This window comes from Ziziphus jujuba, chromosome 6 (assembly GCF_031755915.1).
Source record: "Ziziphus jujuba cultivar Dongzao chromosome 6, ASM3175591v1".
Classification (NCBI taxonomy): Eukaryota; Viridiplantae; Streptophyta; class Magnoliopsida; order Rosales; family Rhamnaceae; genus Ziziphus; species Ziziphus jujuba.
Window position 1 is genome coordinate 24292198 of NC_083384.1, and position 27688 is coordinate 24319885.

The window sequence follows — 27688 nt, forward strand, 5'->3', positions numbered from 1 at the left end:
ATTTAACCGAGTCCAAAGTGCAGATGCTATAGTGGAATTGCGACTCATCAATAAGGATGTTGCCATTCACCTATAAAATAAAATAAAAGGATGGTTGCTGAAAACCATCCTTATAGCTTGAGCCATCCCTTACCTTTGTGAGACCCTCCATACTGCTTTACATTCTCTTGATATTCATGATTCCCCCAAATGGTGGTATCCAGTACTCTCTTGTATGTCTGCCATGTGCATGATACCCGAGCGCCTTTCTTCTTTTTCTGTGGAGATTCTTCTCGTTTTCTTTAGAATGTATGGTCTATTCATCCTTTCTTTTAATAGGAATTTAGTTGGACGGTGGAAATTAATAGTTTAGAGGTTTGTGAACTTCTAGATTCTGTTAAGCCGTTTGGGTTATTATACTCAGAATTGATTTTATAACAGGTAATCGATTGCTGTCGATATGCTTGATAGGAGTTTTCAGGATCATTTATCTAATCCAGTTTCAGATAACCACTTCCATGGCTGTTGACAGTTCATCTTTCACATATCAATTATTAAAAAAAAAAAAAAAAACCATGTATTTTTCCTCGATTTGCTTTGAGAAACAGGGAAGGTGAAGAGGAGGGACCAGGGGGTGTTTGTCTTTACCATCAATTTGTACTTTTCCGTTATACGTTTTCATAAACTTTTATCAGTTGCCCTGTTACAATGTCGAGGTTCTCGATATGGATTCTTGGAAATTGCCTTGAAATCTTTATCCAAGTTTCAGGTTTTGTCCTTACCATAAACTGATATATGTTCTTACCTGGTTCCTAACAATTTTCATAATTTTCGTTTATCTTTTTAATAAAATAATAATTTTGATAAAGTTTAAAATTGATAATGCATTCGTTTGAAACGGTATTTCAAATTTTGAAACTAGCGGAACTTGTGTGATAGACTACTCAAAATCTTAATAACAATAATAATTAATTATTAGGAAAGCAGCAATAAATATAAAAATAAACATAATTTATTATTTATTTGGTGAATGTAAAAGAAATATTTTTTTTTTTTGGGTAAAATTAAAAGAAATAATTCAGAAACATCAGAACGATCCTAATTATTATTGTTACCTTCAATGCCTTCTTTGCCATCTCTGCATTAAATTGGGCTGAGCCCCACCTAAAAAATTTTAACCAAATTGTAATGCTGATCCAATGTGATAGAATCCAGCCATTTGTAGCCTACAATCAACATTTTCAATGAACATCAAACACCTATAAAAAAATTCCATATCAAACTTATCATTTATTTTCAAAAAATTAAAAAAAAAAACTTATCAATTATTGAAAATTATATCTTAACCAATAAATAAATTAATTAAAATATTAAAAATTAAAAATAAAAAGAGCAAGATGTATATTCTAGATTGGGTTTCAATTCCGATTGTAATTTTCAAATTCTATATTTTTCCGTAATGAATTTGGCTTTCTTCAATATATATATATATATATATATTTATAAAAAAAAATGGCTGTTAGGCTGAATAAGGAATTTGTCTAAAATGCGCCTCTATGGTGCATAGAATAATCATGCGCTAAGTATAACGCTGACAGGCCGTTGAAGAGCTTCTCCGTCAATTGACTGTTAACCAATGAAAGAAGGGACCCAGCCACGTGGTCTCGTTCATCTTCTCGTCAATCCCTCGAATTGTAATTCATGAAATTCTTTTTGTTTTTGTTTTTATTTTTTTAAATTTTGGAAACAACAACTCGTATTGTACTGGACGAACAGACGGAGAGAGAGAGAGAGAGACAAAGAGTGATCCGTCAACATTCACATATGGAGTTGTGATATGGGCGGTCTCTGGGCTTAGAAATCCAGCGATGAAAGGCGTCTTCTCGGCGCCCGGAGATTACATCTACTTCAAGTCACAAGTCCCTCTTCATAAGATCCCTGTATGCTTCTCGATCTTTGCTTTTTTTTTTCAAATTCCCTTTTTCTGATTCTTAGCCTTAGTTTATTGTGTTTTAAAATCATGGGTTTCTCTCATCTTCTTCATTTTGTTATTGGGTTTGGTTTTGTTTTGGATGCACTTCCCCCTATTTGTGCAGTTGACTGTCTGGTAGTTCATGAGCTTAGAATTGTAATTCCGTGATCGTTTTAAAGTGGGGTTGTGATTTCTTTAATGCTTCAATATTGTTTATGTAATGTGTGCGTGTTTTCGTTTATTTCTCTTTTTGTTTATAGTCCTGAGTTCTTTTTTTTTTTTTTTAGTTCACAGTTCTTACTGGGTATGCTATCATTTTAGCTGTACATATTTATTGTCAATTAGTTATAGTTTTACGAGCAGAGATTCGTAGTTTTTTTTCTGATTACACTGTTATTTAGCTATATGCATATGAGGTTAATTTGTCAGTGCTGTATGCTAATTGACTATGTTTTGGATAATTTGGGCTCATATGTTAAAATTCATGCCTTGTCCCCTGCAACAAACTCTTTTATCTCTGTTGAGTATTCTCTGTCAAGTATAGGCTTGTTCGTGCGTATGTTTTCATCTAGTATTTTATAGTTCATTTCTATAGAATTTTTTTTTTTAAACCTCAATTATGTAAACTTTGGATCTACATAAGTATGATTTGTACTCCTTTCTTCATATTATTTCTGGAGACACCTTCTTTTACCTATAATCTGTTAATTTGAGAAGGTTATCATGTTTAGATCAGCTTTGGGCAGTTACAGAATTTCTGTTTCCAGTTATCATATTTCCATGTGAACTGGGTTGATATTATATCATGCACAAACTTACTAAATTGATGCCATGAAGTGATTATGTGGAGCACGAGTAACTTTTAGCACATTGCAAGTATAAATGCTTCTAATTTGGACTCCTTGGTTCTTGGCTGGAATTTATCAACTCTGCTTGATTGATGCCGCTTCTTAAATGCTCAGGTTGGCTTTATTTGTCAACTTTGAGGGGGATAATATGATCGATGAACGTTCGTGATGTGTTTGTTGGGAATTTGCTTTGTTTTCTTGCAGATAGGCACAAAGCAGTGGCGATATTATGACTTTGGTCCAAAAGTTGTACCTCCACTTATTTGTCTTCCTGGAACAGCAGGAACAGCTGACGTCTACTACAAGCAGATTATGTCATTGTCCATGAAGGTATTATTTCCCACTTTGTCGTGATTTTGTTATACTTGTTACCTAAGTAGTGCTAAAGCAGGTTTATTTTTCATTTATTTTCTTTTACATTCTTCACTTAGTAGGAGGTACTTACAACATGGTTTCAAATTTAAATGGTCCACAAAGTAGGATGTATTTGTATCTGTGTAGGTCTTCCTTGAGGAAACAATTTTTATTTTTATTTTTTGGAGAGTAGTTGTCTTGGACTTTGATACTGGGCATATCCTTTATGAGCAATATTATAATTTATGGCATTTTGCTTTTCCAAATTTAACCAGTAGACTTCTCATTTTTATAAAATCTGCTCCATGGGGAAGTTTTGTTTTGGGCAGAGAGATGACCATTATTGATTATATGATGGTGATATTTATAAAGATCAGTCTATTTTCTAGGTTTTGACAAATGGAAATCAAATGTCTTAGTTATGGCCATATGGGCATTTTATTATGACTATGTTTAGCCTGTAATGCCTGTTTGATTACTTATAGTTGCAAAACCAGTCTGTCGTGGTTTCTTAAATTCAAAAATAAAAGATAGGATCACAACAGCCAAACTTATATTGAATTGCATAGCATTTCACAGGCTCCAGGGCCACTGCAGCATAGCCCTTCATCTTTTATCCTGTTGGACTGTTTCAGAAGGTGCACTCTGCAGCGCAATAATTATTCTATATTAAAATGCATTTTAATTAATATAAATTAATTTGAAGAAAGTTTAAAGGTATTATGTTTTTGGTGGGAACTGTTGAGATTTTAAACAATGCATGAGATTTTGTTATTAAGATTTCTCTTGTGACTCTAATATTGTCATGGCATTAAAATTTGCATTTCCAAGTTTAAAATGGAAATTATTATTGCTATTAATGAGATGCTAATAATGTAGCCAATCATAGTAAATTTGATGTTCATTTTTTTGGTGCCTGCATAACTGATAAGTCTTCTGGAACATCTGTGTGGATTTTACTTTTTAATTAACTATTATGCAGGTAGTAAATTGCAATAATATTATTGAGACCTTTTTCTTCTTCCATGTGCACAGGGTTACCGTGTGATCTCTGTTGACATTCCACGGGTATGGAATCACCATGAGTGGATTCAAGCATTTGAAAAGTTTTTGGATGCTATAGATGTTCATCATGTAAGTGATTTTTATTGATCCGATATTTACGTAGGAAAACTCAATCTTCCTGATTTTTCTGATAATAAGGTTTGAGACTTCTAAACTAATGTTCTTCTAATGAAGTCAAGAGACTAAAGACCTTTAGCCTGCAGTTATAAAAAAAAAATTTCCAAGTAGCTTGTGAGTAGTTAGGCTAAAGTGTTTTTCAGTTTCAAAATTAATGACCATTCAATACATGGTATCTATCCAGGCTTACAACAATTTTGTGCACTGCATAATATAATGATACAACAAGCTTTGTTCAATACTTTAGTTATTTTGGACAAAATATAATAGTGAAACTATCCACTCTACATGATTGCTCATGGACAATAATATATCCAGCTTTATGCATTGCTGGTATCCAATTTGGAATGGAATGCAAGTCTTTATGACATAAGAATCCGTCTTTACTGATCCATCAGGCTAAGTAGTATTCGGCATCCATGTAGTTGATGTCAATTGACTCCTTGCATATGATTAAGTTTAACATATCTAAATGGGTTGCGACATGTCTTTGAAGCTTATTGTAAGGGACGGTAAATATTCAGTCCTTGACATAGTTTCATTTGGTTTCTCAAAAAGTGTTTTCTATGACCTGCAAGATGCCTGATCATTCTTATAGATTTTAAACTACTGTGTGAACACAGTAGCTAGTTTATTATTCCTTTCATAAGTGTGTGGACATCGCTTACCTATAACAAAGTAATTTTCATCTACTTTGTTTGATTTCTTTCAAACAGATACATCTTTATGGTACATCCCTTGGGGGCTTCTTAGCTCAACTTTTTGCTCAGCATCGTCCAAGGCGGGTTCGATCTTTGGTACTCTCAAATTCATTTGTGGAGACACGCAGTTTCTCAACTGCAATGCCATGGGCTCCCATGTATGTTTTCATTTCATAAGAAGAATATAAACTGTTTTATCAAATTGATTTAAGTTTGAGTGACGATGGACCAAAGTTCTTTTGCAATTAATCTGTATGAGGAGTTCAAAGGTGGCCAATAGATGATAAATGGTTTTCCGAGTTGTCAATAAAACAGGTTTCTGCTTAAGCTAGTTATTTCTTAGGTTCTGTTTGTTAATGTGGTTGGTATTTAGTTTTAATTTTTTATCATTTTCGACCTCATTGTGTGTAATTTGCTTATTTCATGTGTTAATTAGTGGTAGTAGAGTTTATTAGCCATCTAAGTTAACTATAAAGTTAAGGGAGAAGGGGAACCAAAAAAAAAAAAAAAAAAAAAGAACAACCACAAACACCCAAATTGAACTTAATTTCAAATTATGTTGGTTCTTGTTTTTCTATTTATTATTTATTTAATTTCCTTCAAGTTGTACTTGTTTAAGATATCTATCAGACTATAAGTACCATTAACACTTCAGTAATCAATTTATATATACCTAGATAGAAAAAATGAAAAAAGCAAAAACAAGAACAAAAACAAAAACTACAAACCACATTACCAAATGACACCCTAGTTATCAAAAGTGTAAGGCTTTTTTTTTTTTTTATTTTTATTTTTTACATCTCTTGACCTGGCTTTGTAATGGTCTTAGATACGCCTTGCAATCATTTGATTATAAGTTGGAAGTTCTTTTCTTATCTTTGAGTAATTTAGGTTCTTGTTTCAATAGACATTCTAGATTGCAATAGGAGATCTTTTTATGATATTATTTTCTTTAATCAGATCCATGTCTGTAAACCATGACATTTAAGAGATCCATGTTTTTTATGACATAAAATTATGTTTGCTGATAGCATGAGAAGATGGAGTGAGCACAATAATACCACGTAATAATTAGATATTCTAATCCATATCATATGGATAAAGATGTGAAGGAATAAGCAGTTTGTATGTATATACATTGTTCTACAAGGGTAAAGGACATCTTTTTTATGTCTTAGTCTTTGTACTCTGTTATAAGATTTTTGGTACACAGTTTCTTTTTTCTTTTTTTTCTTTTTTTTGCCTGAAGTTTTTTTCCAATTTTTTATTGGATATTTCTAGTCTTACTAATTTCACTGATTGTGATTTGCTTGATCCAGTGTTAGTTGGACGCCTTCATTTTTGCTGAAAAGATACGTCCTAACAGGAATTCGTGATGGCCCCCAGGAGCCTTTCATTGCAGATTCAGTGGACTTTGTTGTTTCTCAGGTAGTCTATATTCTTTAAGAGCTTTGTCATATTTTCATTGGAGTATGTGTATTTCTACCTGAAACAGCTGCTGAAAGAACCTTGTACACATTTCGTTGTTTGGTACAGTATAAAATTTATTTGTCAAGATTGGTTTTCATCTATATATTGCTTCAATATTTTCAATTTTTTTTCTCATTATTGACAAATAAATTTTGCATGCGAGCTTAAAAGATAATCAAGTACATCATTAGATCATAAAAGATTGTCAAGTACATCACTAGATTTTGTCCTTAGCACTTTGTCACTGTTCTTTCATCTAGGTTATGAATTTGAACTTTGGTTTTCTGAAGACCAAGAAGCTATATGGCTTACCAATGGAAAGCTTTTTCTGCTTTTCAAGGTGCTCAATGTTGCAATTTTCTCTACCTTTTGATACTGATGTCTGATTAATTCAGGTTGAGACACTCTCGAAAGACGACTTAGCCTCCAGATTGACTTTAACAGTTGATGCCACTTCAGTTGGATCTCTCTTGCTTTCAGACTCGTTTATTACAATAATGGATGTATGTTATCTGGATCTTGTTTTGACTTATGGAATATTCTTCAGTTTGTTCTTCTAGATAACAATTCATTTTGAAATGGTGTTGCTTTGGTCCTAATCGATAAAGCTTCAAGACTTACATCTCTTTTTGAAATTTCCTACAACTCTAGGTTTTATTTTCTCTAGTGTGCCAGATAGACAATTAATATGCTAAACCCTGGACTGGCTTCAGAAATCTGCTAAAAATATTGTTTAATGTATCTACGTTTACCTGGTATGATAGACAGTCTCTTTACTGTGCAAATCCCTGGTAAATGTTTGTATGATAATAAATGAGAGATTTATTGTTGAAGTTTCTTCTGTGTAAGTTGAAGAAAAGCTCTCCAATCTCAGTATTATGCCAAAATTGATAAACATTAATTCTCTGTTTGTCAAACTGTTGTTGTATCTCACGTTCAGAGAAGCCTTCTACAATAAAGTGGGTCAACCTGGAACCACCCAACTAATTGCTGTGAGAATATTCACAATATTCCTATTCTATTATGAATTATCCATTTTGTTTACAAAATGGTTCATAGTTACAGTTTTTAGTTGAATGTGAATTCTGAATTGCTATAAGCTTGGCTTGGTTGTTGCTATTGCTTACTCCAATGCATTTACATCTCTTTTTAACACCTTTGGAAGTGTCAAAATATTCTCATAGTTGTGCTTGATGCAGAAAGCTATCATCAATTGTACCATTGACATATATTTTTTCTTCTGACCAGGCATTTTGATGCTTTGATTCCCTATTAGGATTGTTTTGCAATATCAGCATTATAATAGAGGCATGTATTTTAAGTAGCATACTGGAAGAAGTCATAAACTCTTAGCTGAAAGTTTCTTTATTTTTTGGCCTTTTCCTTTTTGTGTTTTCGACATTATTGGTTCTTGAAGACAAATGACTATTGTGCAATTCCTCAACAACTCAAAGATCAACTAAGTGAAAGGTATCCTGGGGCAAGACGAGCGTACTTGAAGACTGGAGGAGACTTTCCATTTCTTTCTCGTCCAGATGAAGTCAACTTATATCTTCAGGTATTGTTCTGTGTTTTCTTATTCTAGTGTTTGATTCTGTTATATTTTGGGTTTCGTGATGACTGTATCAGTTGAAAAACCTGTGTTCCATGTGGTGTCCAAATTGGTATAGCTACATCTAAGACGAGTTGGTGTCGAAGCTCGACCAGACTTGGTTCCGGGTGTCCCAAAGGGTGGGGGGGATGCTGGGAGTCCTAGTGAACGTAATGGTGGACAAGAAGATCCAGATGATCCATCCAAAGATAACAAGGGAAATTCAGACAGTCCACCTGCAGGAAGTCAGCTACCTCCAGCTCCCGAAAGCTCTGAATCACATAGTTTAGATGATCCGCCCCTCAGCACTGCAAAAATTTTGCACTTGGATCATAAAGTCATGACAGTACTCATTCCTTCAGGATTCTTGATGATACAAGACGTCGTCTTGCTAATAGCATGGGAGATGTTAGCCTTTCATTCCCTTCGTCTTTATGTGGGATCTTTGTACACTATTTGGAACTATAGTTGGAAATTCAGACAAGCTGTCTAGAGTGCAACATTTTGAGATTGTTGTTCGTATGAAGTTTATACAAGCAATTGACAAACGCGTCTAGAAGTCATTTTCGCAAATTTTGCATTTCTACTTGTTTTTCTCATCATTTAATGTTCTCATGTACATTCCAAAAGGATCTGTTGTAATCTTACCTTTTACGATTTAGCTGGATCAATTTATTATTCTTTAAACAGGATATTCTTCATCCGGGACGTTTCCTCTTTCTAGAGTGATGTTAAAACAAGTGAAAAAATATTCAAATGGATGAATGACAATCCCACATCAGCTGTCTGGTGCTTTGTTTAGGCCTTTATTAGTACGAAGCTATGAGCAAACATCATCCAAATTTCAGTAGGACTATCCTATGGGAAGCAACACACACACACCCAAAATGGGTCCTACATTCTATAAATGAATGAGCAGGGCCCCCTGTAGGATCGCTGTCTTTTTCTTCAACCATAAACGATGAGACATGGAATGATAGTGCCTAGAAGCTGTCACAGCTTGATTTATGTTGTCCACAATAAGTGAAAAAAAGTGAATTTAGAAGCGTATTAAATTTTGCATTCCGGATGAATATAACAGAATGGAATCTGATTCAGCCATCTTGGGAAATTTGGGTTACGAAGAACATTATCCCTATCTTACAACATAGATTTCTCAACATCCAATTTATCAGTCTGTAAATCAAGAAAGTTTTTCGTTCGACCTTCATTTAAAAGTGAGTAACACCACCACCATTGTATCACAGGAGGGCTACAGAAGGTATTCCGAACTGACAGGGGTGGAAACTGATGTTCCTCTAAACAATAAAACATCCTATAAATTGAGGCCATTTACTTGTGTACAAAAGAAATTTGCTTTTGGGGTTTGTAAGTGTTTTCTTCTCAAGAATTAACAGATCAAGTCCACCTTGATGGTACATAAAAGTGATATTATAACTCAAAAATAAGATGGTTTTGACATTTGATGAAGGTGTAACATCTCATAAATGAGAATTAAAACTCAAAAGTAAGAATAGCCTGCTATATCTAAAGATAGAAAGATATTATTATCCATTGAATTAACAAAAAGGGAAAGAAAATGTCTATGAAATTAAAACATTACTTCTGCCTACCCCTTTGAAACTGGCATAGATAGCTCCTCACTAAAACATTCCCATACATCACTCCATAAATCAATCACACACACTGAGAAGAACACAAATCTTGCATGTAAAACAACTAGGTAGCAGCAGCCATAATTGTCTCCAGGTGATGAATCTCTATGCAACCAGAGTGCTTGCAGTAGTTGACTCACTACGCATATAAGTCCAACAAGCAGATTAAACCATGTGCATTCAAAAAATATCAAGGATAAAAAGCTACAAAAATAACCAGCACAATAAGATTGAATACTAGAAGTACGACAAAAGACACACAGCATCTTGCTTTTCAATGAAAAGCAAGTTTGGCAAGATCATGCTTCAATGCAGCATACATTATATGGATAAAAAATATAGAATAATTTCATAAGAAAAACGAACAGCATAATAAGAACGAATACTAGAAGTACAATGAATCGAACACACAGCAACTCTTATTTCAATTAAATGCAATTTTGGCAACATCATGCTTCAATGCAACATACATTGAGCGAAAAACAAAGATAGCACGATACTGGTCCAGTTGTAGACAGATATAAACACACTTCACAGAAAGCACATGATTGGTACTAATATATAACAGGGAAAGAATGATTGTGACAAAAACAATACAGGCATTAAAGTTTTATTTATTTATTATTATTTTTTTTTCATTTGATTCCTATTAGAAAGAAAGTGAGAATCACACATGAACAAATGGGTGCAATCAATTATATATGTGACTGTAACAACACAGTAATTTTCTTGCGATTTGATTCTACCAAAGGAAAGTCACATTCAAACATATATGAACAAATGGGTATCAATTATAACAGCTATAAGTCAAATAAGTTCTACTTATAGACACTACACTCATAAGAATTCAAGTAACATAAAAACATAATTTCAATGGTCTTTAAAAAAAAAAAAAAAAAAAAAAAACTTTTTACAATTAATACAATCTACATAAGAATGAGAATAGAGAATAGAACTCACTATTTCCAAACTGGGGGAAGCTTCTTGGTCTTCTTGTAGTAGCGAGCAAGACGATGAATCCTGCTCTCCACAAGAATTAGCCTGAACTTGGAGTCCTTGTCCTTCCTATTCCTCTCCAAATGCTTGCGAATTGAAACAGCCTTCTTTATCAAATGGTAAAGATCCTCTGGAATCTCAGGTGCAAGCCCTAACAAAAATAAATAAATAAATAAACAAATCCCACATTTATTTAATAATCAAAGATCACATATAACTCATTTACATTAACAGAGAAAAAAACACAAATTACCATGAGCTTTGAGAATGCGCAAGATTTTGCTGCCGGTAACGCTCTTGACCTGGGCAATACCGTGAGAATCACGAAGAATGACACCAATCTGTGACGGTGTCAGACCCTTCTTCGCAAACTTACAAATGTTTTCCTCCACCTAAAGGGTTAAAAAAAAAAATCATAGCATTTATTGGTGTTTATTTGTCCTCATTCAAAATTAATATGAACATTCATATTCTTGGCATCCAAACAGAAAATAGGAGAGTGATTAAAGGGTTAGAAGGCAGCTTACATCTTGAGAGGAGATCTTGAGCCAACTGGGTGGGGTCCTCTTATAGGGTAATGCCGAGGCGGATATACCTTTACTGTGTAAATCACAAAAATGGTACCCATTGTTAGTAAAGGAGTGAATGTTATTGAAACTTTCAAAGTTGCAATAAGATGATGATGAAGAAGATGAAGAAGACAAAGTGAGTGAGAGTTCCGAACCCGCGACTGTGCATACGCCCCATTGTTCTTCGGCTGTGGAGTTCGCGCGGGGTGTGTGGCGCCTTGGCTTTCGGTTTTCAGCTGCTACCCTCTGCTCAGACCAAAATTTGCAAAACCCTAGCCATCTTCACGAGTTTTATATCTTAGACGAATCAACGTTAGACGACGTCGTTGTATTTGTTGGGCCCATCAAAAAAACGACGTCGCTCTTTTATATTCAGGCTGTACCTTGAACTCTTTGTATCCTTGCCTGCCTAAACCAAAACAGGTAGACCATTGAGGAATTTGTTTATCAAATTTTATTTATTTACGTAATCTTGATCTATCAAATTTTAAATTTTTAATACTAATCTATGTGACATTTTATTGTTTTATTTATTTGTCTATATTTTTATATTAACCAAAATACTATTCATCATTATATAAATGGTCACTTTTACAATATAAATTTGAATTAATTGCATTCTAATTACAAATTGAATTTTTCAATTTAAAATATTACAGTTAAAACCTTCAAGTTATAAAATTATTGAACATTAGTCCAGTCCACAAATATTAAAAGATGAGATAGAACACTGTGTGCAACTATGTGCCACCTATGTGCACAGCACCTGCCCTTCTTATGAACAAAACGTTAAAACACTGTCTATGGATGGCTTCGAATTACCATCACCTGATAAGCAACTCCACCAAACCAAACTCCCTGTTCTCTTTCTTCTCATCCAAAAACATATTGGCTCTTTCCCACCCAAAATTTGACTGTATCTCCTTTATCTAAGGATGGTCATCGGTTTGCTTTTTTTTTTTTTTTTTTTTCCAAACAAAATCAAACCAATGTGAAGATCCAAATGAACATTAGCTTTGGTTTGGACTTTGGCCAATTATGTGTTATTTTAAAATTTGTAATTAAAATTTTAAAATTTTATTATTATTCTTTTAATAAGTTCAATTTAATGTTATTATTATTAATATCTTAAACTAAATACTTTTAAGAAATAAAAATATACTAAAATATAATTAATTATAATAAAAATATTAAAATGTTACATATATATATATATATATATATATATATGTATATTGTCAGTTCAATTTGATCTCATAATGAGGGTTAAAAATTAACCAAATTGAATTAAACCAATTTGATTATGTCAGTTTAGTTGGCCTGGATTGATTTGTGCCAACCTCTATCCCTAATCAAAGCATATAATTCCACCATGACAGGATCGTCCCCCAGCTCTTGTCCAGAAGCCCGATGTGGTCCTTTGAAAACCTTATTGAATCGATATCAAAAGTCCAATTGGACCTTTCTATGAAATTGATATAACTTAATAGTGCAAGCAGAAAGTTGATAACGCCTCTAAAAGATTTTTCATATATCAACAATATCAAATCAATAATTCTAAACCCAAGTATGAAGAAAGAGAAGTGAAATAAAAAACCATACATATTATGTTAATCCACCAGAGTAATCTAAAGAAGTAGAATAATTTAAGACTAAATAAAAGACAATATAAATGATAAATTCAACAAAATACAAATATAAGATGATGAATATATTTGGAAAATGATAAAAATGTCAAACGTAATGTACGCAACCTATCAATTGAAACCTAAGGAAACAATTTAAACTATTAGACAAGTTTAGTAAGTGGAATAAGATAATAACATGAAAATAATCATTTAATTTCAAAATTTTTCATTCAAGACCTCACTTTCATTCTTTTAAAAAGTTTTTCTTTTTAAAATCATTTCACAAAATCCAACTTATACACTAAAACAATATCATAAAAAGAGTATTTCATAATCAAAGAATTTAAAACATCGTTAACCAACTAAAACACTAATTTAATACTGGATAATAAACAATATAATCACATTTAAAAACAATAATGAAACATAATAAAACCACTAAAATATATATATATATAAATATAATGTATTATATGATATATGTAGCGTTATCAGATGGTGCACAGCATTTCAAAACACCATCAGACAGTAAAAAGATACACAGAAACCAACGTCATGAGGGAGTGATATATAATTCACCATCACTCTGAGAAAATAGCATACAACTCATTATCATTCTTTTATATCATAACAACCTATCATCTTATGATCATGAAGGAATGGTACATAATTTATCATTGCTTTGAAAGAATGACACACAACTCATCATCATTCTCTCATATCGGGACTACACATAGGATGACTAAGCTTGCATACGGCCAATAATATAAACAAAACCACTGGTATTATAAATTTAGCATTTATAAACCATTATTTCAAAATCATACTTTATATTTTTTTTAAATGAATACAGTATCATAAACCGAAATTTAATATTTAAATCCAATCATTTATTTAGTACTCTAAATATTCAAAAATCATCATTTCATACCAAAACATAAATGCTAATAGGGGAATATATATTACCATAAATAATTTTAAGCATTTTGAAGTATAAAAACATAAACATGCTTAAAAATATACAATTTCAAATCCACTTTTTCAAAATCAATTATTTTCCAAAATGACAAACATCAATTCAAATACTAAGATTTTCAATTTCACTTTAAATTCATTTGAATTTAAAACCATTTAAAATTTTATCAAAAGTCACATAAATAATAATAAATATATATAAAAGCATATATTTATACATATATATATATATGACATAATTTATGCACATATATGATAAGTATTTACATCAAATCATATATATAAAATATTCAAATCATATATATATAATTGTACTAATACACCTAAAAATTATTTAATGATATAAACCACTTATAGATACCGTTGATGCTCATTTATGCTCCTCCTTAGGATTGCCTCCAAGAGTAATATGAGAACCTATAATATAACAAAATATCCTTTAGGCTCCAATAACTAAACGAAAGACATTAGTGTGTACCAAATGTCTTAAAATAATTTATGCATCCAAAAAATTATATAAATTAGACACGGAGTGATTCAATTATATTGCAAATTCTTAGGATCTAGTATCCAAAATTTGGGTCTTTTGCTCCGAAGGCCAATTTAATAAAATTAAACCTTCCATTGAGTCCCCTTAGCACCAAGTTATACAAATTTATCTTTAGTTTTGTCCAATTGTATCTAAAGAAAGTCTATTTTTTATTAGGTACTTAATTAATTAATCCAAATATGGAAAAATTATCAAATGACATCCAAACTTTACAAATTTTGTATCAATGGAAAGCTTGTGAAATGGGTAATAAGAATCTAAGCTCATCTTGGTCCAAGAATGTCACCAGTGACAAGAAAATATGTTAGAAAATTTGGACAAACTTGATGTTAATAGATCTCTCAAACGGCGAATAATCTTGACAAAAAGAGACTAGTAATGAGTTCAAAGGATCTAAAAATGGTGAGTAAGGGGTATGGATCGGCCTAAAATGGTTAGAAAATGCCAAAATCTACGACAATCTTTCGAACTACCATTGTCGATTTTGCCAACCTGATCTAGGAGAGTTTGGTGGAGATTAGGGTAGAGATTTGGAGGCTGAGATTGCAGATGATTCGAAACACCTTGCCAGTGCATAGTGGTCAATGGTGATTGAAAAAGAAGAAATCCATCATGACCAGTTTGGTGCTAATGGTGGGGTCAGGTTGACTCGGTTATGGGTTCAAGTCTATTGAAGGATTTTGGGACTTTTTAAGTATTTTTTGGATTTGTTTACTATTATACAGATTAATACTGATATTTAAAAACTACTCAGAATCATAATTTTTTTTTATCATAACTTGAAATTAGGTGTGTTGCTAATCTACAAATTCGTATCGATAAGCTTTACTCAAACCAAAATTCTTTACCATACAAAAAGTTAAATTTATGATCCATAAATAGTCTACTTGGTCAACATTGATCAAAAACTTAAAAAATCTAGGTGCTTTTCCGAGATAGGTTATTACACACCACTTTATTCTCTAGAATTCTAGTTGTAGACCTTTTCAACCTTTATGCAAATACCATTTTAAAAATGCCCATGAAAATTTTGGCTACATCCTTGTAGCATTGAACACCTCATGATCTCTTTTGAATACTTCCTCTGTAACACAAACCCTGATATCATCTCCTACAAGTCAATCTCCATTTTTGAGTTAAAACTCATGAATTTTGTAGTAAAATTTGGAAAAATAAAAACTCTTTTGTTCAAATAATGGGCACAAGTTATGTCCATGGAAAACATCATCCATCTCACCACTTGTCAATATAGGAATTAGACTTATGTAAAATAATTTATAAATCGGGGCTTAAATTGAAACATTTAATATATGAAGGTTTAATGTACAATTTTGCTAAAGTACAAATTCTAAAATGTAATTAATCCTATCATTTTTTTTAAAACTTTTTATTTTAGTATCTTTCCACATTAATCACTATCCACTAGTTACAATGTTTGCTACCACATCATCGGTGATTATATTTTATGGATAAATAATAATGGAATATAGAATAATTCTAGTGATGTTTAGTATTTTAGAAACTTTTTTACCAAATAATGTGTCATTATCAAATTAGCTTGTTTGTTGAGTTTCACTTATCCATTCACTAATGTGTCATTATCAAATTAGCTTGTCTGTTGACTTTCACTTAACCATTCACTTATCCGTATTTAAGATTTATTTACTTTTCAACCAATAATACAATAACAAATATAGGAAATGATTCTCACATCCTTCTTGAAAAAGCCCACAAACCTAAAGCCCAAATTGACATAGCTAGATAATGGCATGAGAATTTGAACGAACTTAAGGCCATATCAACATAGAAAATCCATTTCAATTAATTCAATAGATACTATTAGTTATTCTATTGGTTGAGTGGATTTTGTCATGTGTTGTAATTGACTAGAATCCATTCGGATTAGATTTTCAATTGGTAGGAGACCTAACAATAAATTCCAACATGTGACAAATCTATTTAGGATCTTAACTGATATTAATACAACATTTAGCCATCAAGTGAGATAATACACAAAAACCTTATAAAACTCTTTGATATTCTCTTAACTTTTAATGTTTTTATTTTTTGAGAATTGATTTAAGTGTCAAAACATTAGTAGTTTAATTTATTTCTAGGAGTAACCATAAGCAGAAATTCACCCCTATAATAGGTAGTTCCATTATTTCGATAAATAAGTTCATAAAATACTTTACATATATAACATTTTTAGGAGCAACCATAAGCAGAAATTGACCCCTATAATAGGTAGTTGTGTCTCATTATCTGATAAGTAAGTTCATAAAATACTTTACATATATAACATTGATAAAGATAGAATTCAAGATAATACCATACTAATTAAGTAGACTTTACCTTTAAGCTAATCCACTATACTCAACTAGTTTTATAATAGTTAAATGACTTTAGTTTTTAAGCTGCTTTACTCTACTAAACTAAATTTGGATTTATAGAGATTACGAATCATTTTTAAATTATTGGACTTTTCTAAAATGCAACCCCTTATTTGGCAAGTAATACTAAGACTTCTTTAGAATGGTAACACAAGGCAATAAAAAGGCACAAAAAAAAATTGCAAGTGGATACATTTGATATTGCGTACAAAAACTGCATATAATTAGTGTATATCTCACACTTAACTCCATATAACTAGGGTTTTCATATCTCTAAAGCAGAAACTACTACTGCTAACTCGAAATCATGCATGGGATAGTTCATAAGGCTTTAGTAGTCATGATGCATATGAAACTACCTTATCATTCTGCATAAGCACGCATCCTATTCCCATGCCATAAACATCACCATGGATGACAAACTTGTCTGTATCATTTAATATGATGAGCAAGGAAACAGTAACCAACTATTTCTTAAGTTCCTGAAAACTTTTCTCTCAAGCCTCTGAGTATTGGAATTCAACATCCTTTCCTAACAATTGCATTAGTGGCAAAGCGATCCTTGCAAAACCCTTCATGAACCTCCTACAGTAACCAGCAGTTCCAAGGAAACTTTGTACTTCATCTACATTAGATGGCATTCTCCAATCTTGTGTAGTAGTAACTTTGTTTGGATTAACCTACATTACTTCTTTTGATACAATATATCTAAGAAATGCTATTGTATAGAGCCATAGTTTATGTTTCTTAAACTTTGTAGAAAGTGGCTTCTCCCTTAATCTTTGCAATATCATTCTTAAATGTTGCTTATGCTCTTACTCATTTTTTAAATACACCAAAATATCATCAATAAACAGGATCACAAACTTGTCCAAGCAATCCTCAAATACTCAATTCATCAAGTCCATGAAAGCTGCAAGGGAATTAGTAAGTCCAGAAGGCATGACTAAAAATTCATATTGTCCATATCTAGTTCTTAAAGCACTGTTAGGAATATCTTCATCCTTAATCTTTGGTTGATGGTAACTAGATTGTAGATCTATCTTGGAAAACACACACATTCCTTGTAATTGGTCGAATAAGTCCTCAATCCTTAGCAAAGCGCATCTAATTTTGATAGTTACAATGTTTAGCTTACAATAATTGGTACACATCTGCATAGATCCATCTTTCTTCTTTACAAATAAAACAAGTGCTCCCCTAGGTGATACTCTTGGTCTAATGGACTTCTTGTCCAACAACTATTATAGTTGCTATTTAAGTTCCTTAATCTAAAAGTGTCGTCCTATAAGCAGTTTTTGATATCGATATAGTTTCAAGTACCAAATTTATTGCGAATTGCACTTCTCAATTTGGTGGTAATCTTGGTAAATCCATAGGAAATACATCGGTGAACTGCCATATCATTTTACTTCTTGCATTTTTGATATCATCTTATTTAAGTCCATTATACTTGCCAGGTAAACTTGACATTCTTTTCACGCACTTTCCAATGTTTATGCTTGCAAAGAAGAAATGACCTTTGGTAGGGCTTTGGAGAGAATCCCATTAAACATGAGTATCTCACCACTTCCTAGCTTAAAGAGAATTTTCATCTCTTAACATAAAATCCTAGCATTCAACTTTGATATCCAATCCATACCAAAAATAACATCAAAGTCAAACATGTATAAAACAATCAAATCCACACTCAAAATCTTGCCATCTAACTCTATATCACAAGACTTGAGTATACTTCTAGCATTCATAACACTTCCATTAGGAGTAGACATATTAAACTAAGTATGTAACTTGGTAGGAAGCTTCCTAAGCAATTAAGATAATCTACTAGACGTGAAAATATATGTTGAACTAGAATCAAACAAACCATTAGCTTTTTTTTTTTTTTAAAGAAATACTGAATAACATAGTCCTAACCTTAAATATTTAAGTTGACCCACTAAAATAAACTTTAGTAACCATAAATCAAAGGTTCTAATCTTCATCCTCATTAGGATTCTCGTCAAAGATTATCTAGTCTATTTCATTAAGTGTTTTTATACCAATTGCATCTCATTTTTTATTCCTCTTTATTTTTATTTTTGTTCTCAACCCAATGCTCATTATCCATCAAGCTTGTCCTCCATCATTCAATTAGATTTTAATCATAAGTAAAAGATTCAAGTTCCATGGTGGCCTCAGATATTTGCCTCTGATGTTTCCTGGTGCTATAATCTCCACTATTGATATTTTGGTCCCCCTAACTTGCATTCTTGGTTTTAGCGTAGCTTTGCCTCCCTTGGAATGAGCATAGATCAAAATCTTTGGTCACCATTACCTTACCCTCTTGTGCCGCCATAAGTTCCATTCTATACATGTCTTTGTAATTTTAGCCAAGATAATCTCGTACCCCATGTTCATCAATATTAAACATAGAGGTTTTGAATTTTCACTCAAATATTCTACATTCCTAGACGTCATATCTTTTCATAAAACAATATATCACCATAAATAGTCAATAAATAATTAAATACATAAAACAAAAAATATAAATACCTTATGGATGTGGTAATCATCTTAGGCACTTGAAGAGCTCTTAGAATTATTTAAAACAAAATAATTAAAATCCAATAGTAATAAGATAAAATATAATTTATTCAAATAATATAAATCGCAACTTTGTCTTTGATGCCAAAACTATAACACACCCTATCAATACCTTTTAAATCGAGCATAATTAAAAAGGCTACCATTTACTAACACACAAAAATGTTGAAGTTTTTAATACTTCATTAATTAGAAATAAATACTATTCAAAAACCCAAAATTTCAATAGAAATCAATCTTCAAAAATATACCTTAAGTAAATTCCAACGAAAACTTAAACAAATTTTAAACATTATCTGCAAAATAGTAAATCCATTTAAAAACCTATATAAACCAATGAGAGTTTACCCGTAAACAATTTATTTTCCTAACATAAAATTTATTTTCTAGAAGTTTCCAAGTGTTGCCAAGATATTCCGACAATCCATCAGACGATCCAATAAAGCTTACTCATCGTCATCACCTAAAAGATATTACATATAAAAGTTGACTTTATAAGTAAACTCCATAATCTCTAAGCTATAAAGAATAAGCCTACTAAAACCTATCATTCACAATGCACACTCATAATTAATATATTATAGTGCATAAATCATTAAATATAAATCATAGTAGACTTGCATATTGATTTACAACATAGAACAATACCTTATGGTTGAAGCATGACAATATAGATAATATCCATGATGTGTAAAATGAACTCACAAGTGCACAAATTATTTTCAAGTAATAAAAGTGGAAAAATAGAATTATCGTATTCAAGGGATTAAGAGATAAGTACTAACAATAATTAGGTGTTGATAATATTTAAACTACTTAAATGGCAATTGAAAATAAATTAAACTAAAATTCAACAAAAGCAATCAATTAAAACTAAATCAATTTCAAGTAAGAGAGTGAATTTAATAATTATGAACGCTAGGGCATTAGATTTTATTACTAAATATTCCAATTTAATTACTTAAATATGTTAATTTAACTGACTAGTAACTTTGTTCACACACTTAATCATTATATTAATCAAAAGTAGTTTTTACTCACAATTGATAATATTCACATAACCTAATTTATTCCTTCCAGCCTATAAATTAAATCATGCAAATTCATTAAGTATAGATTAAGCAAATAATATGCCATGAGACATAATAATTTTCCAATTAATTATACGTTCATGCAAATCATTGTAGATATATAATATTATCTTTTTTCTATCTCAAATATTATTAAAAATCATTAATTCCTTCTGGCCTATGAAAATATTAAGCATACCAATGATTTATTAACAAAGCATATTATTAATTAAATAAAACTCAACATATATTAAAGTAATTAAACCTTCATAATTAGGGCTATGTCATTACTCTATCTATGAAAATTAGTTAATAGCATAAATAAATTCAATATCTATAATTATTAAAAATAACAAGGTTCACACTTAAAGGGATAAGAGAAGAGAATAAAACTAGTAAAGAAGTCCTCCAAAAGCTCTCCAAGTTGTGGCCATCTTCTCCAAGCTCTCCAATTGATCTCCCAAAATTCTAAAACTTTAAAATCTTAAAACTCTTAAAAGAACTTAAAAAACTTCAAAATTTAGTCTATTTCTATTCAAACTCCTAAAAGTTCCTTAATAACTCTATAAACTTGTGTGTTTGCTTTCAATGTGGTGAAGGTTAAATATATTAGATCTTGGGGGCCTTTTTTCTCTCTTTGTTATCAATGTGGAACTTTTGTAAGATACATTTTTAAGTCATCAAAAGAGTTGGATGAATTTCATGTGTATGGATAAATTTCATGCGTAAAAGAAAAGTTCTTAATATTACTTGCTCTTTATAACTTTCTTCTTCTCTACTTTCTTCTAGAAAAATTGTCAATTAGTCTAATTTATCATTAACGAAGCATATGATATAACATATACCTCATTAATGACAGATTAACGAATTATCACCACTTGTCCTAATCTTGACCCTTGGATTGTTTTGATTTCCTCTCTTGATCAATTGTGGAGATTTAACTAGAATGTTCCTTTTCATAAATTCCAAATTTCAAATGACAATATCTTTTTGCTTGCCTCTTGGAATCTAAACATAATGTGCTATTTAAAATTGTCAGATCGTTACGATTCATATGACACCTACTTTCACTAATTTTATGTATCTTTAAAGAATATTCTTGGAATCTTTATGCATCTTCTTAATGTTTGGTCTTTTTAAGTTCAAATCTTGGTTTCCACCATAATTCGACCCAAAGAATAAACTTTTATGGCTTTTTTTTCTAAAATTCTTTCTCCTCCATCTAAATTAAAAAACACAAAATAAAACAAAACTGAGTATTTTTCCATAACAAATTAACAAATACTAAGCTAAAAAATGTAGCATAAAATAATCAATATTTTAGGCCTAATAATCCACATAGCTTACAACATATATCTTATCCAAGAAAATCATATCAATGATACCTAATAACATGTCTTAACGTAGAGCACATGAAATGTAAAGTTGGATTTTCATAAGGTGTAAATACCGACTTCACTTAACTTAATCATAACATAGTGTTTGCGAGATATATACTTAGGTGCAAAGCACCATGGCAATCTAGAATCGACTTAAACACGATACCAGAACGTCATTTCTCATGCTCAGTTCAATTTAATAACACAATTCACAATTATTCACACAAATTTCATATACCACAATTATAAATAAAATCATTAGGCAAAACTTAAAATTGCTCTATAGAACTACACAAAATTAAAGTAAACATAGTTGAGGTTCCGTACAAAATATTCAAATCTACATAAGAACAAAAACATACTCAATTATATTTTATAAGTATAAAACAGAATCTAGAAATTATGTTTCTACACAAAACATGCCGAAATTAAATATCAGTTACTATCAAAATATAAATGATTTAGACCTGATAATTTACCACAAACTAGTATAGATATCAAAGAATTAACGTGCAAAATATCAACAATTTAGGAGTTTAATTGGCCTAATAAAAATAAAAAATAAAATCGGGCTTCTGATCCATTTATAAAATTTCCAACAGGTTTACGTAGATTGTAAAATTCGTCCAAAATTGAACATAAGTTTAAAAGACATGAAATAAATTTCTAAATTTTCTTTAGAATGTCTAGATTATGGAGTAAAAATTTCAGATAAAAAATAAATGTTAATATATATATATATCTCAAAGAAATCATTAAATATTAGTTACTCAACTAAAAACAATGTTTACTCAACTAAAAATAATGTTTTTCTTGTTTTCCAAAAAGTCAGTCAAGCTTCCAAAAATCATAAATAATTCAATTAAAATCCAAACTCAGTGATTCTTACGTCAAAAGAAAGATTTTTAAGTCTACTTTCAAAAAATAATATATATAGAGTTCAAAAAGCAAGTTAACTAAACCGAAGGTTTACAAACTTGGCACAGATTTGCTGACAATGCTAAAAGATCATTTTAGAAAATTCATAACTAATCATAGAAAAATCGTTGAGAAGTGGTTTAAATTAAAAAATATTCATTGATGAGTCTGGTTTTTATGTTAAATCCAGTTTTAAGAAAACATTTCAATTAAGGGTTGAAAAAAAGGTTGTAATGGGTTCTGTTTAGGTGAGACCAAAAAAATATTTTTCAACATAAACTTTAAAAACATATTTTGAAAAGAATGAAACCAAGAAAAATGTCATAAATAGAACATAGAAATCATCATTTATCAATAAATCATCATATATCAATTTATGAGTTTATATGAATTATATCACAGCATAAGTTCATATACTTACCATACAATAATTCTAAGTCGATATATCACATAAAAATAAGGTCATAAACATAACAACATATTATAATATCCTCCATAACAAAGAAAATTATCTTGATTTCGCTCGTTAATCAAAAATCCCTTCTAAATCTTGATTCCCAACTAAAAGAAACAAATAATAAAAACTTAAAACAAAAATAAACTTAGTTTTCATACTATACTAAAATATCTAGAACCAAGCTGAGAGAAAATTTTACCTTGGTCCTTCAAAAGCCTTCAAGCTTATCTAACGTTCACCTGGAAGCCTAGAGAAACTAGCATTATTTTCTTTGTTTTCTCATCTATGAAGTCTCTCTCTCTTCCTCTCTAGGTTTTATCTTGATAATAGGAAAGAACATTATCGTAAACCTTAAATATTCCTTAAGGTTTCGAGCAAGCTAAATTACTTAATACTAGGAAAGAATAATTAAAAGAAAATAATAAATATTCCCTCTTTATTATCTTATCCTAATTAAATAAATAAAAGCTGAAAACAAAAATCAATTTTCCATCCAAAATTCATCCACCCTAATACCCACATGCCCATGGATCCTTAAAAACCAAATTCAACTCCAAAACCCATCTAAATCAGGTAGACCCATCAGCATAAACATACATCAAATATGGTGAAATGATGGTGCTATAACAAATCAAAGTACCTTAACTTGCAGTTGCTGCACAAAGCTAGTCACCTTAACCAATCATACCCATTTATAGTATGGAGATTCAGAATCTAAAGAGCTCAAATTAAAGCCATGAAACAAATAGATACTCCTAGTGCAATTGGGGGCTTCTTTTAAGCTAGCCCACAAAAGACTTCAACCTCAGCTCCCCTCTACTAAAGAATCTATCAATTGTATATGCCTTAAAATCTTTATAATTTTCTCTAGGAAACTTAAAAAATTAATTTGTAAAATTCTTTGAAAAGCTAACTTTCGAGGTTTTTTCATCCATTACTTATAATTTTTGTAATTGTTCTTGTATCCTTCTAGAAAAAATTGGAAAACTGGCCCATGTGTATGAGCTTAGTCGTACACTACTCTTAGTGCTTACTTGGTAGTCAGGTCATTATCATAGTGAGTTACTTGGCACTCCTTTGCAGCTCAAGAAACTTAATTTCAATACTAAATAAAAAATAAAAAATTTTAACAAATAATTAAATCAAAATAAAAAATCATCATACCATTATATGTATCAAATAAATGAGGGCAAAACCATTTTTTCACACCATCACAACAAAAATCCTAATTTAGTAATTAATATTAAATAAATTCAAAAATATTTTATGATTCCTACTTTAAAACCTATGAGAATGGTTGGTCTTACATTAAGACCTTGTGGACCAAAAAAAGCACATTTTGGCTTCGTTTTTGTGATGATGGATTGATTCTCTCCATATTTATATGGGTTTCTATATGACTTATCTTTCATTTTCATTTTCCCACATAAGGAGAAAACCCATTTGTTTTTATCCCATTAGATTCCTCAAAAAACTTTCTTCACAAAAAATAAATTTATTTTCTTTAAGATTTATTAAGAAAAAGTCTTAGAAAATGAGTACCCTTGTAAGGAAGATCATTGTGATAATAAGGATGGAGTTCCCTTGCAAGGAAAGCCATTGTGATGACAAAGTTCCTGAATTCTAAGGCAAGGAAATTGAGTCAGCTACCACTGTAATGGCTAAAGATGTTGGTAGACCTCTTAAACTTTGAGTCTTATTGTATGTGATATCAATTTTCTTACTAAGTGGATTTAAACTTAACACCATGGTTTTTCTTCCCACTAAAAGAAATATTCCACGTAAAAATCTTTGTATTGTATTTTTTGTTCTTCTTTTATTTAGAATCAGCATTTATCACTTTTTATATAAATATTGTGGGAGGATTAAGTCTTAGAATTCTAGTTATATTATTGTTTGCTATCTGAAATTGTAGTTTAGATGAAAAGAAGATATGAAAAAAGTAGACCTAAACTTTTATAGGTTCTTTTGATATATAGTTATAAAAAGAAAAGTAGAATTGTTGACAATCATATTCAAACCCCCTTTACATATTTTGTAGTTTTTCAATGGGTATTAGAATGGGTTCACTCAAGTTAGGTTGGTATGATCTTCTATGATATTGAAAAACGGACACAGTTATAGAAGATGGTTTTCCCCCTTCCATATACACGTCCAAAACCTTACATGCAACACTTCCAGCAATGAAGTCTAATACATCATCATCTGTTGCTAAACCCCTCAAACCAAAGTCCAATATTATCCCAGGAGGTAAATACCATAAAGCTTCTCACTCACAATATCCTATGTCCTTTACCATTAAATTAAATTTTATCATATTTAACTTATCCGTCTCACACTCATCAAAGTATGCAATCTTACCCCCCACATATTCCAGATAATGATTCTAAATGAAACGACCACCATGGTACATTTGAATAGTGATTCTCATCATTTTCCTGCAAAACTTTAACCAAAAAAAAATTACATTCTAAATTGTCAGAATGCTACATAAATGCACATTGTCAATCCTGTATAAATATGATCAGAAAATGAAACAAACCATGTATTCCATATTTGCTTGTTCAAACAATTAACAAATAAATGCTCCTTAAGTCATTACAATATAACTATAATGAATATAAGATGCAACCAGACCGTACTACTAAAGTCATGAAAATTTTGGTCAAACACACCATTAAACACTTTTCTCATCTTTGCTACACATGACCCACCATAATAAGTACACATATTTCAGTTCCAATAAGAATTTGAAAGTGATAAAATGGACATAAAGCTACATTCTACTCATTTTCTGCTTTTTTTTTTTCTTTTGTAGGAATTTCAATAATTCAATTAAGCTTGATCAACATGTAGACTACAAAAACTCAACACCAGAGACCACATAAGAGACCACATGGAGGCACTGTATAGAGTGCCTATTGTCACGTCCCGTGAAAAAGGACTTCCCGCTAGCGAAGCAAGTTGGGAACCTGCTATCAAGAGGTTCCATGAAGCAAGCTCGACGAGGACGTCGACGGCATAGGTGGGGGAGAATGTCACGGTTGAAGCATTTCATCAAACACTTGGTGAGCATTCTCTCCATTTTGGGCCTTCCAATCCATTATGGGCCTTATAATCCACTTTGGGCCTATTTTGGGCCTTACAATGGGCCAAGCCATGTACATATCCATTCTAGATGTTTCTTTAGATATTTTATGTAAAGTAGGTGGGAAAGTAGGTGGGAACCATTCTCCACCGTAGGATTAAAACAATTATAGCCGTAGGATTAAGCTTTGTATGCCTATAAATAGGTGGAGGCCTCATTTGGCCAAACCATCCAAGAAATCTCATCTATACTTGTAAAGCTCTCTTTCAAGTAATATACTTTCATTCTCCCAAACTCTCTTTGTGCTCTAGCTTTCTTTGCTTAGCTTTCTCTTTTAGTGGGCAAAAGGCTTACTTAGTTGCAACAAAGGGTCGGAATAGCAACTAAGGCCGCACGGCTTGAAGGGTAAACAAACAAGTCCGTGACAAGTGGTATCAGAGCCAAGGTTAAAGCTAGCATCTAGAGCAACATGTCTTCCTCAGAGGTTGTGATTGAAGAAGCAAGGGGAAGGGAGGTCATCCCCGAAGCTGCAAGGAAGGGACGTGGGCGTTCAAAGTCGAAGGACGTTCTCACCGCCATGGAGACCAAGGTGGTCAAGATGGAGTTGGCCGTTGCCGACATGTTGGAGCGGCTTGATTGTGTGGAGCAAGGCATGGGGGAGCTCGATGGCCGAGTGGAAGGCCAAGTGGGGGAGCTTAGAGGTACCATGCAAGACACCAACGAGGCCAACACCGAGGCATGGCGTCATGAAAGCCAAGCTTTCCAAACAAAGGTAATTGAAACCTTGTCCCTTATGCAAGCTCAATTAGATGAGAATAATTATACTACAGGTGGGGGAGACAAGTTCTATAAAAGTCCCCAAAGCATGGAACATCAAAGAAGGCCACCATTACCTAGCAAAGATTGGAAGAAAGAAGCCAAGCCCGAACTAAAGCCAAGGAGGAATTGCTTCCTATGTGACGGTGCCCATTGGGCAAGAGATTGTCCGAAGAGGAAGTCCTTAAGTGCCATGCTCGAAGAGAGGGAAACTCAAGAGCAAACACAAATAGGTTCCTTACAGCTGTTGAATGCTATGAAGGCTGCTCCTAAGGAGACAAAGAAGAGTGGCCTAGTGTTCGTGGAGGCAAAACTCAATGGGGTGCCCACCAAGGCGTTGGTGGACACGGGTGCCTCACATAATTTCCTATCGGTGGAGGAGGCGCAAAGGCTTGGGATCGAGGCAACCAAAGAAAGGGGCTCCGTAAAGGCGGCGAACTCGGATGCAAAGCCATTCCAAGGAGTTGCTAGAGGTGTGCAAACCACCATCGGCGATTGGGAGGGCCAATTG

At 31.9% G+C, this 27688-nt stretch overlaps 2 protein-coding genes across 3 annotated transcripts; one reads left to right on the forward strand and one right to left on the reverse strand.

Moving 5' to 3' along the window:
* Positions 1 to 1518: 1518 nt before the first annotated feature.
* LOC107419298 (uncharacterized) lies at positions 1519 to 8798 on the forward strand. Of its 2 annotated transcripts, none has more exons than XM_048463925.2 (9): positions 1519 to 1673; positions 1756 to 1919; positions 3004 to 3129; positions 4189 to 4287; positions 5052 to 5194; positions 6356 to 6464; positions 6902 to 7009; positions 7924 to 8064; positions 8177 to 8798. In XM_048463925.2, exons 1-9 carry the CDS (start codon positions 1616 to 1618, stop codon positions 8588 to 8590), a joined length of 1362 nt encoding a protein of 453 aa, XP_048319882.2. In that variant the 5' UTR covers positions 1519 to 1615; the 3' UTR covers positions 8591 to 8798. The 2 variants fall into 2 exon arrangements, with proteins under 2 accessions (XP_048319882.2, XP_060674517.1); XM_060818534.1 differs by lacking the exon at positions 1519 to 1673 and adding an exon at positions 2789 to 2913 and having other exon boundaries at positions 1729 to 1919.
* An 823-nt stretch (positions 8799 to 9621) lies between these two features.
* LOC125419028 (small ribosomal subunit protein uS15) lies at positions 9622 to 11631 on the reverse strand. Its single transcript, XM_048463926.2, has 5 exons — positions 11473 to 11631; positions 11276 to 11348; positions 11002 to 11140; positions 10713 to 10899; positions 9622 to 9891 (listed from the first exon to the last, which is right to left on the reverse strand). The coding sequence occupies exons 1-5, from the start codon at positions 11493 to 11495 to the stop codon at positions 9858 to 9860; spliced, it is 456 nt and encodes a 151-aa protein (XP_048319883.1). The 5' UTR covers positions 11496 to 11631; the 3' UTR covers positions 9622 to 9857.
* Positions 11632 to 27688: the final 16057 nt, after the last annotated feature.

What these genes read in the sequence shown, in the direction of transcription:
- LOC107419298 (XM_048463925.2), top strand. Translation starts at nt 1,616, where the DNA reads ATGAAAGAAGGGACCCAGCCACGTGGTCTCGTTCATCTTCTCGTCAAT. An exon ending in TTATGTCATTGTCCATGAAG is followed by an intron (nt 3,130 to 4,188) that starts GTATTATTTCCC and finishes CCATGTGCACAG; the next exon opens with GGTTACCGTGTGATCTCTGT. An exon ending in CGTTTATTACAATAATGGAT is followed by an intron (nt 7,010 to 7,923) that starts GTATGTTATCTG and finishes TGGTTCTTGAAG; the next exon opens with ACAAATGACTATTGTGCAAT.
- LOC125419028 (XM_048463926.2), bottom strand. Translation starts at nt 11,495, where the DNA reads ATGGGGCGTATGCACAGTCGCGG. An exon ending in TCAAGATCTCCTCTCAAGAT is followed by an intron (nt 11,141 to 11,275) that starts GTAAGCTGCCTT and finishes TTAACCCTTTAG; the next exon opens with GTGGAGGAAAACATTTGTAA. An exon ending in GCGCATTCTCAAAGCTCATG is followed by an intron (nt 10,900 to 11,001) that starts GTAATTTGTGTT and finishes TATTTTTGTTAG; the next exon opens with GGCTTGCACCTGAGATTCCA.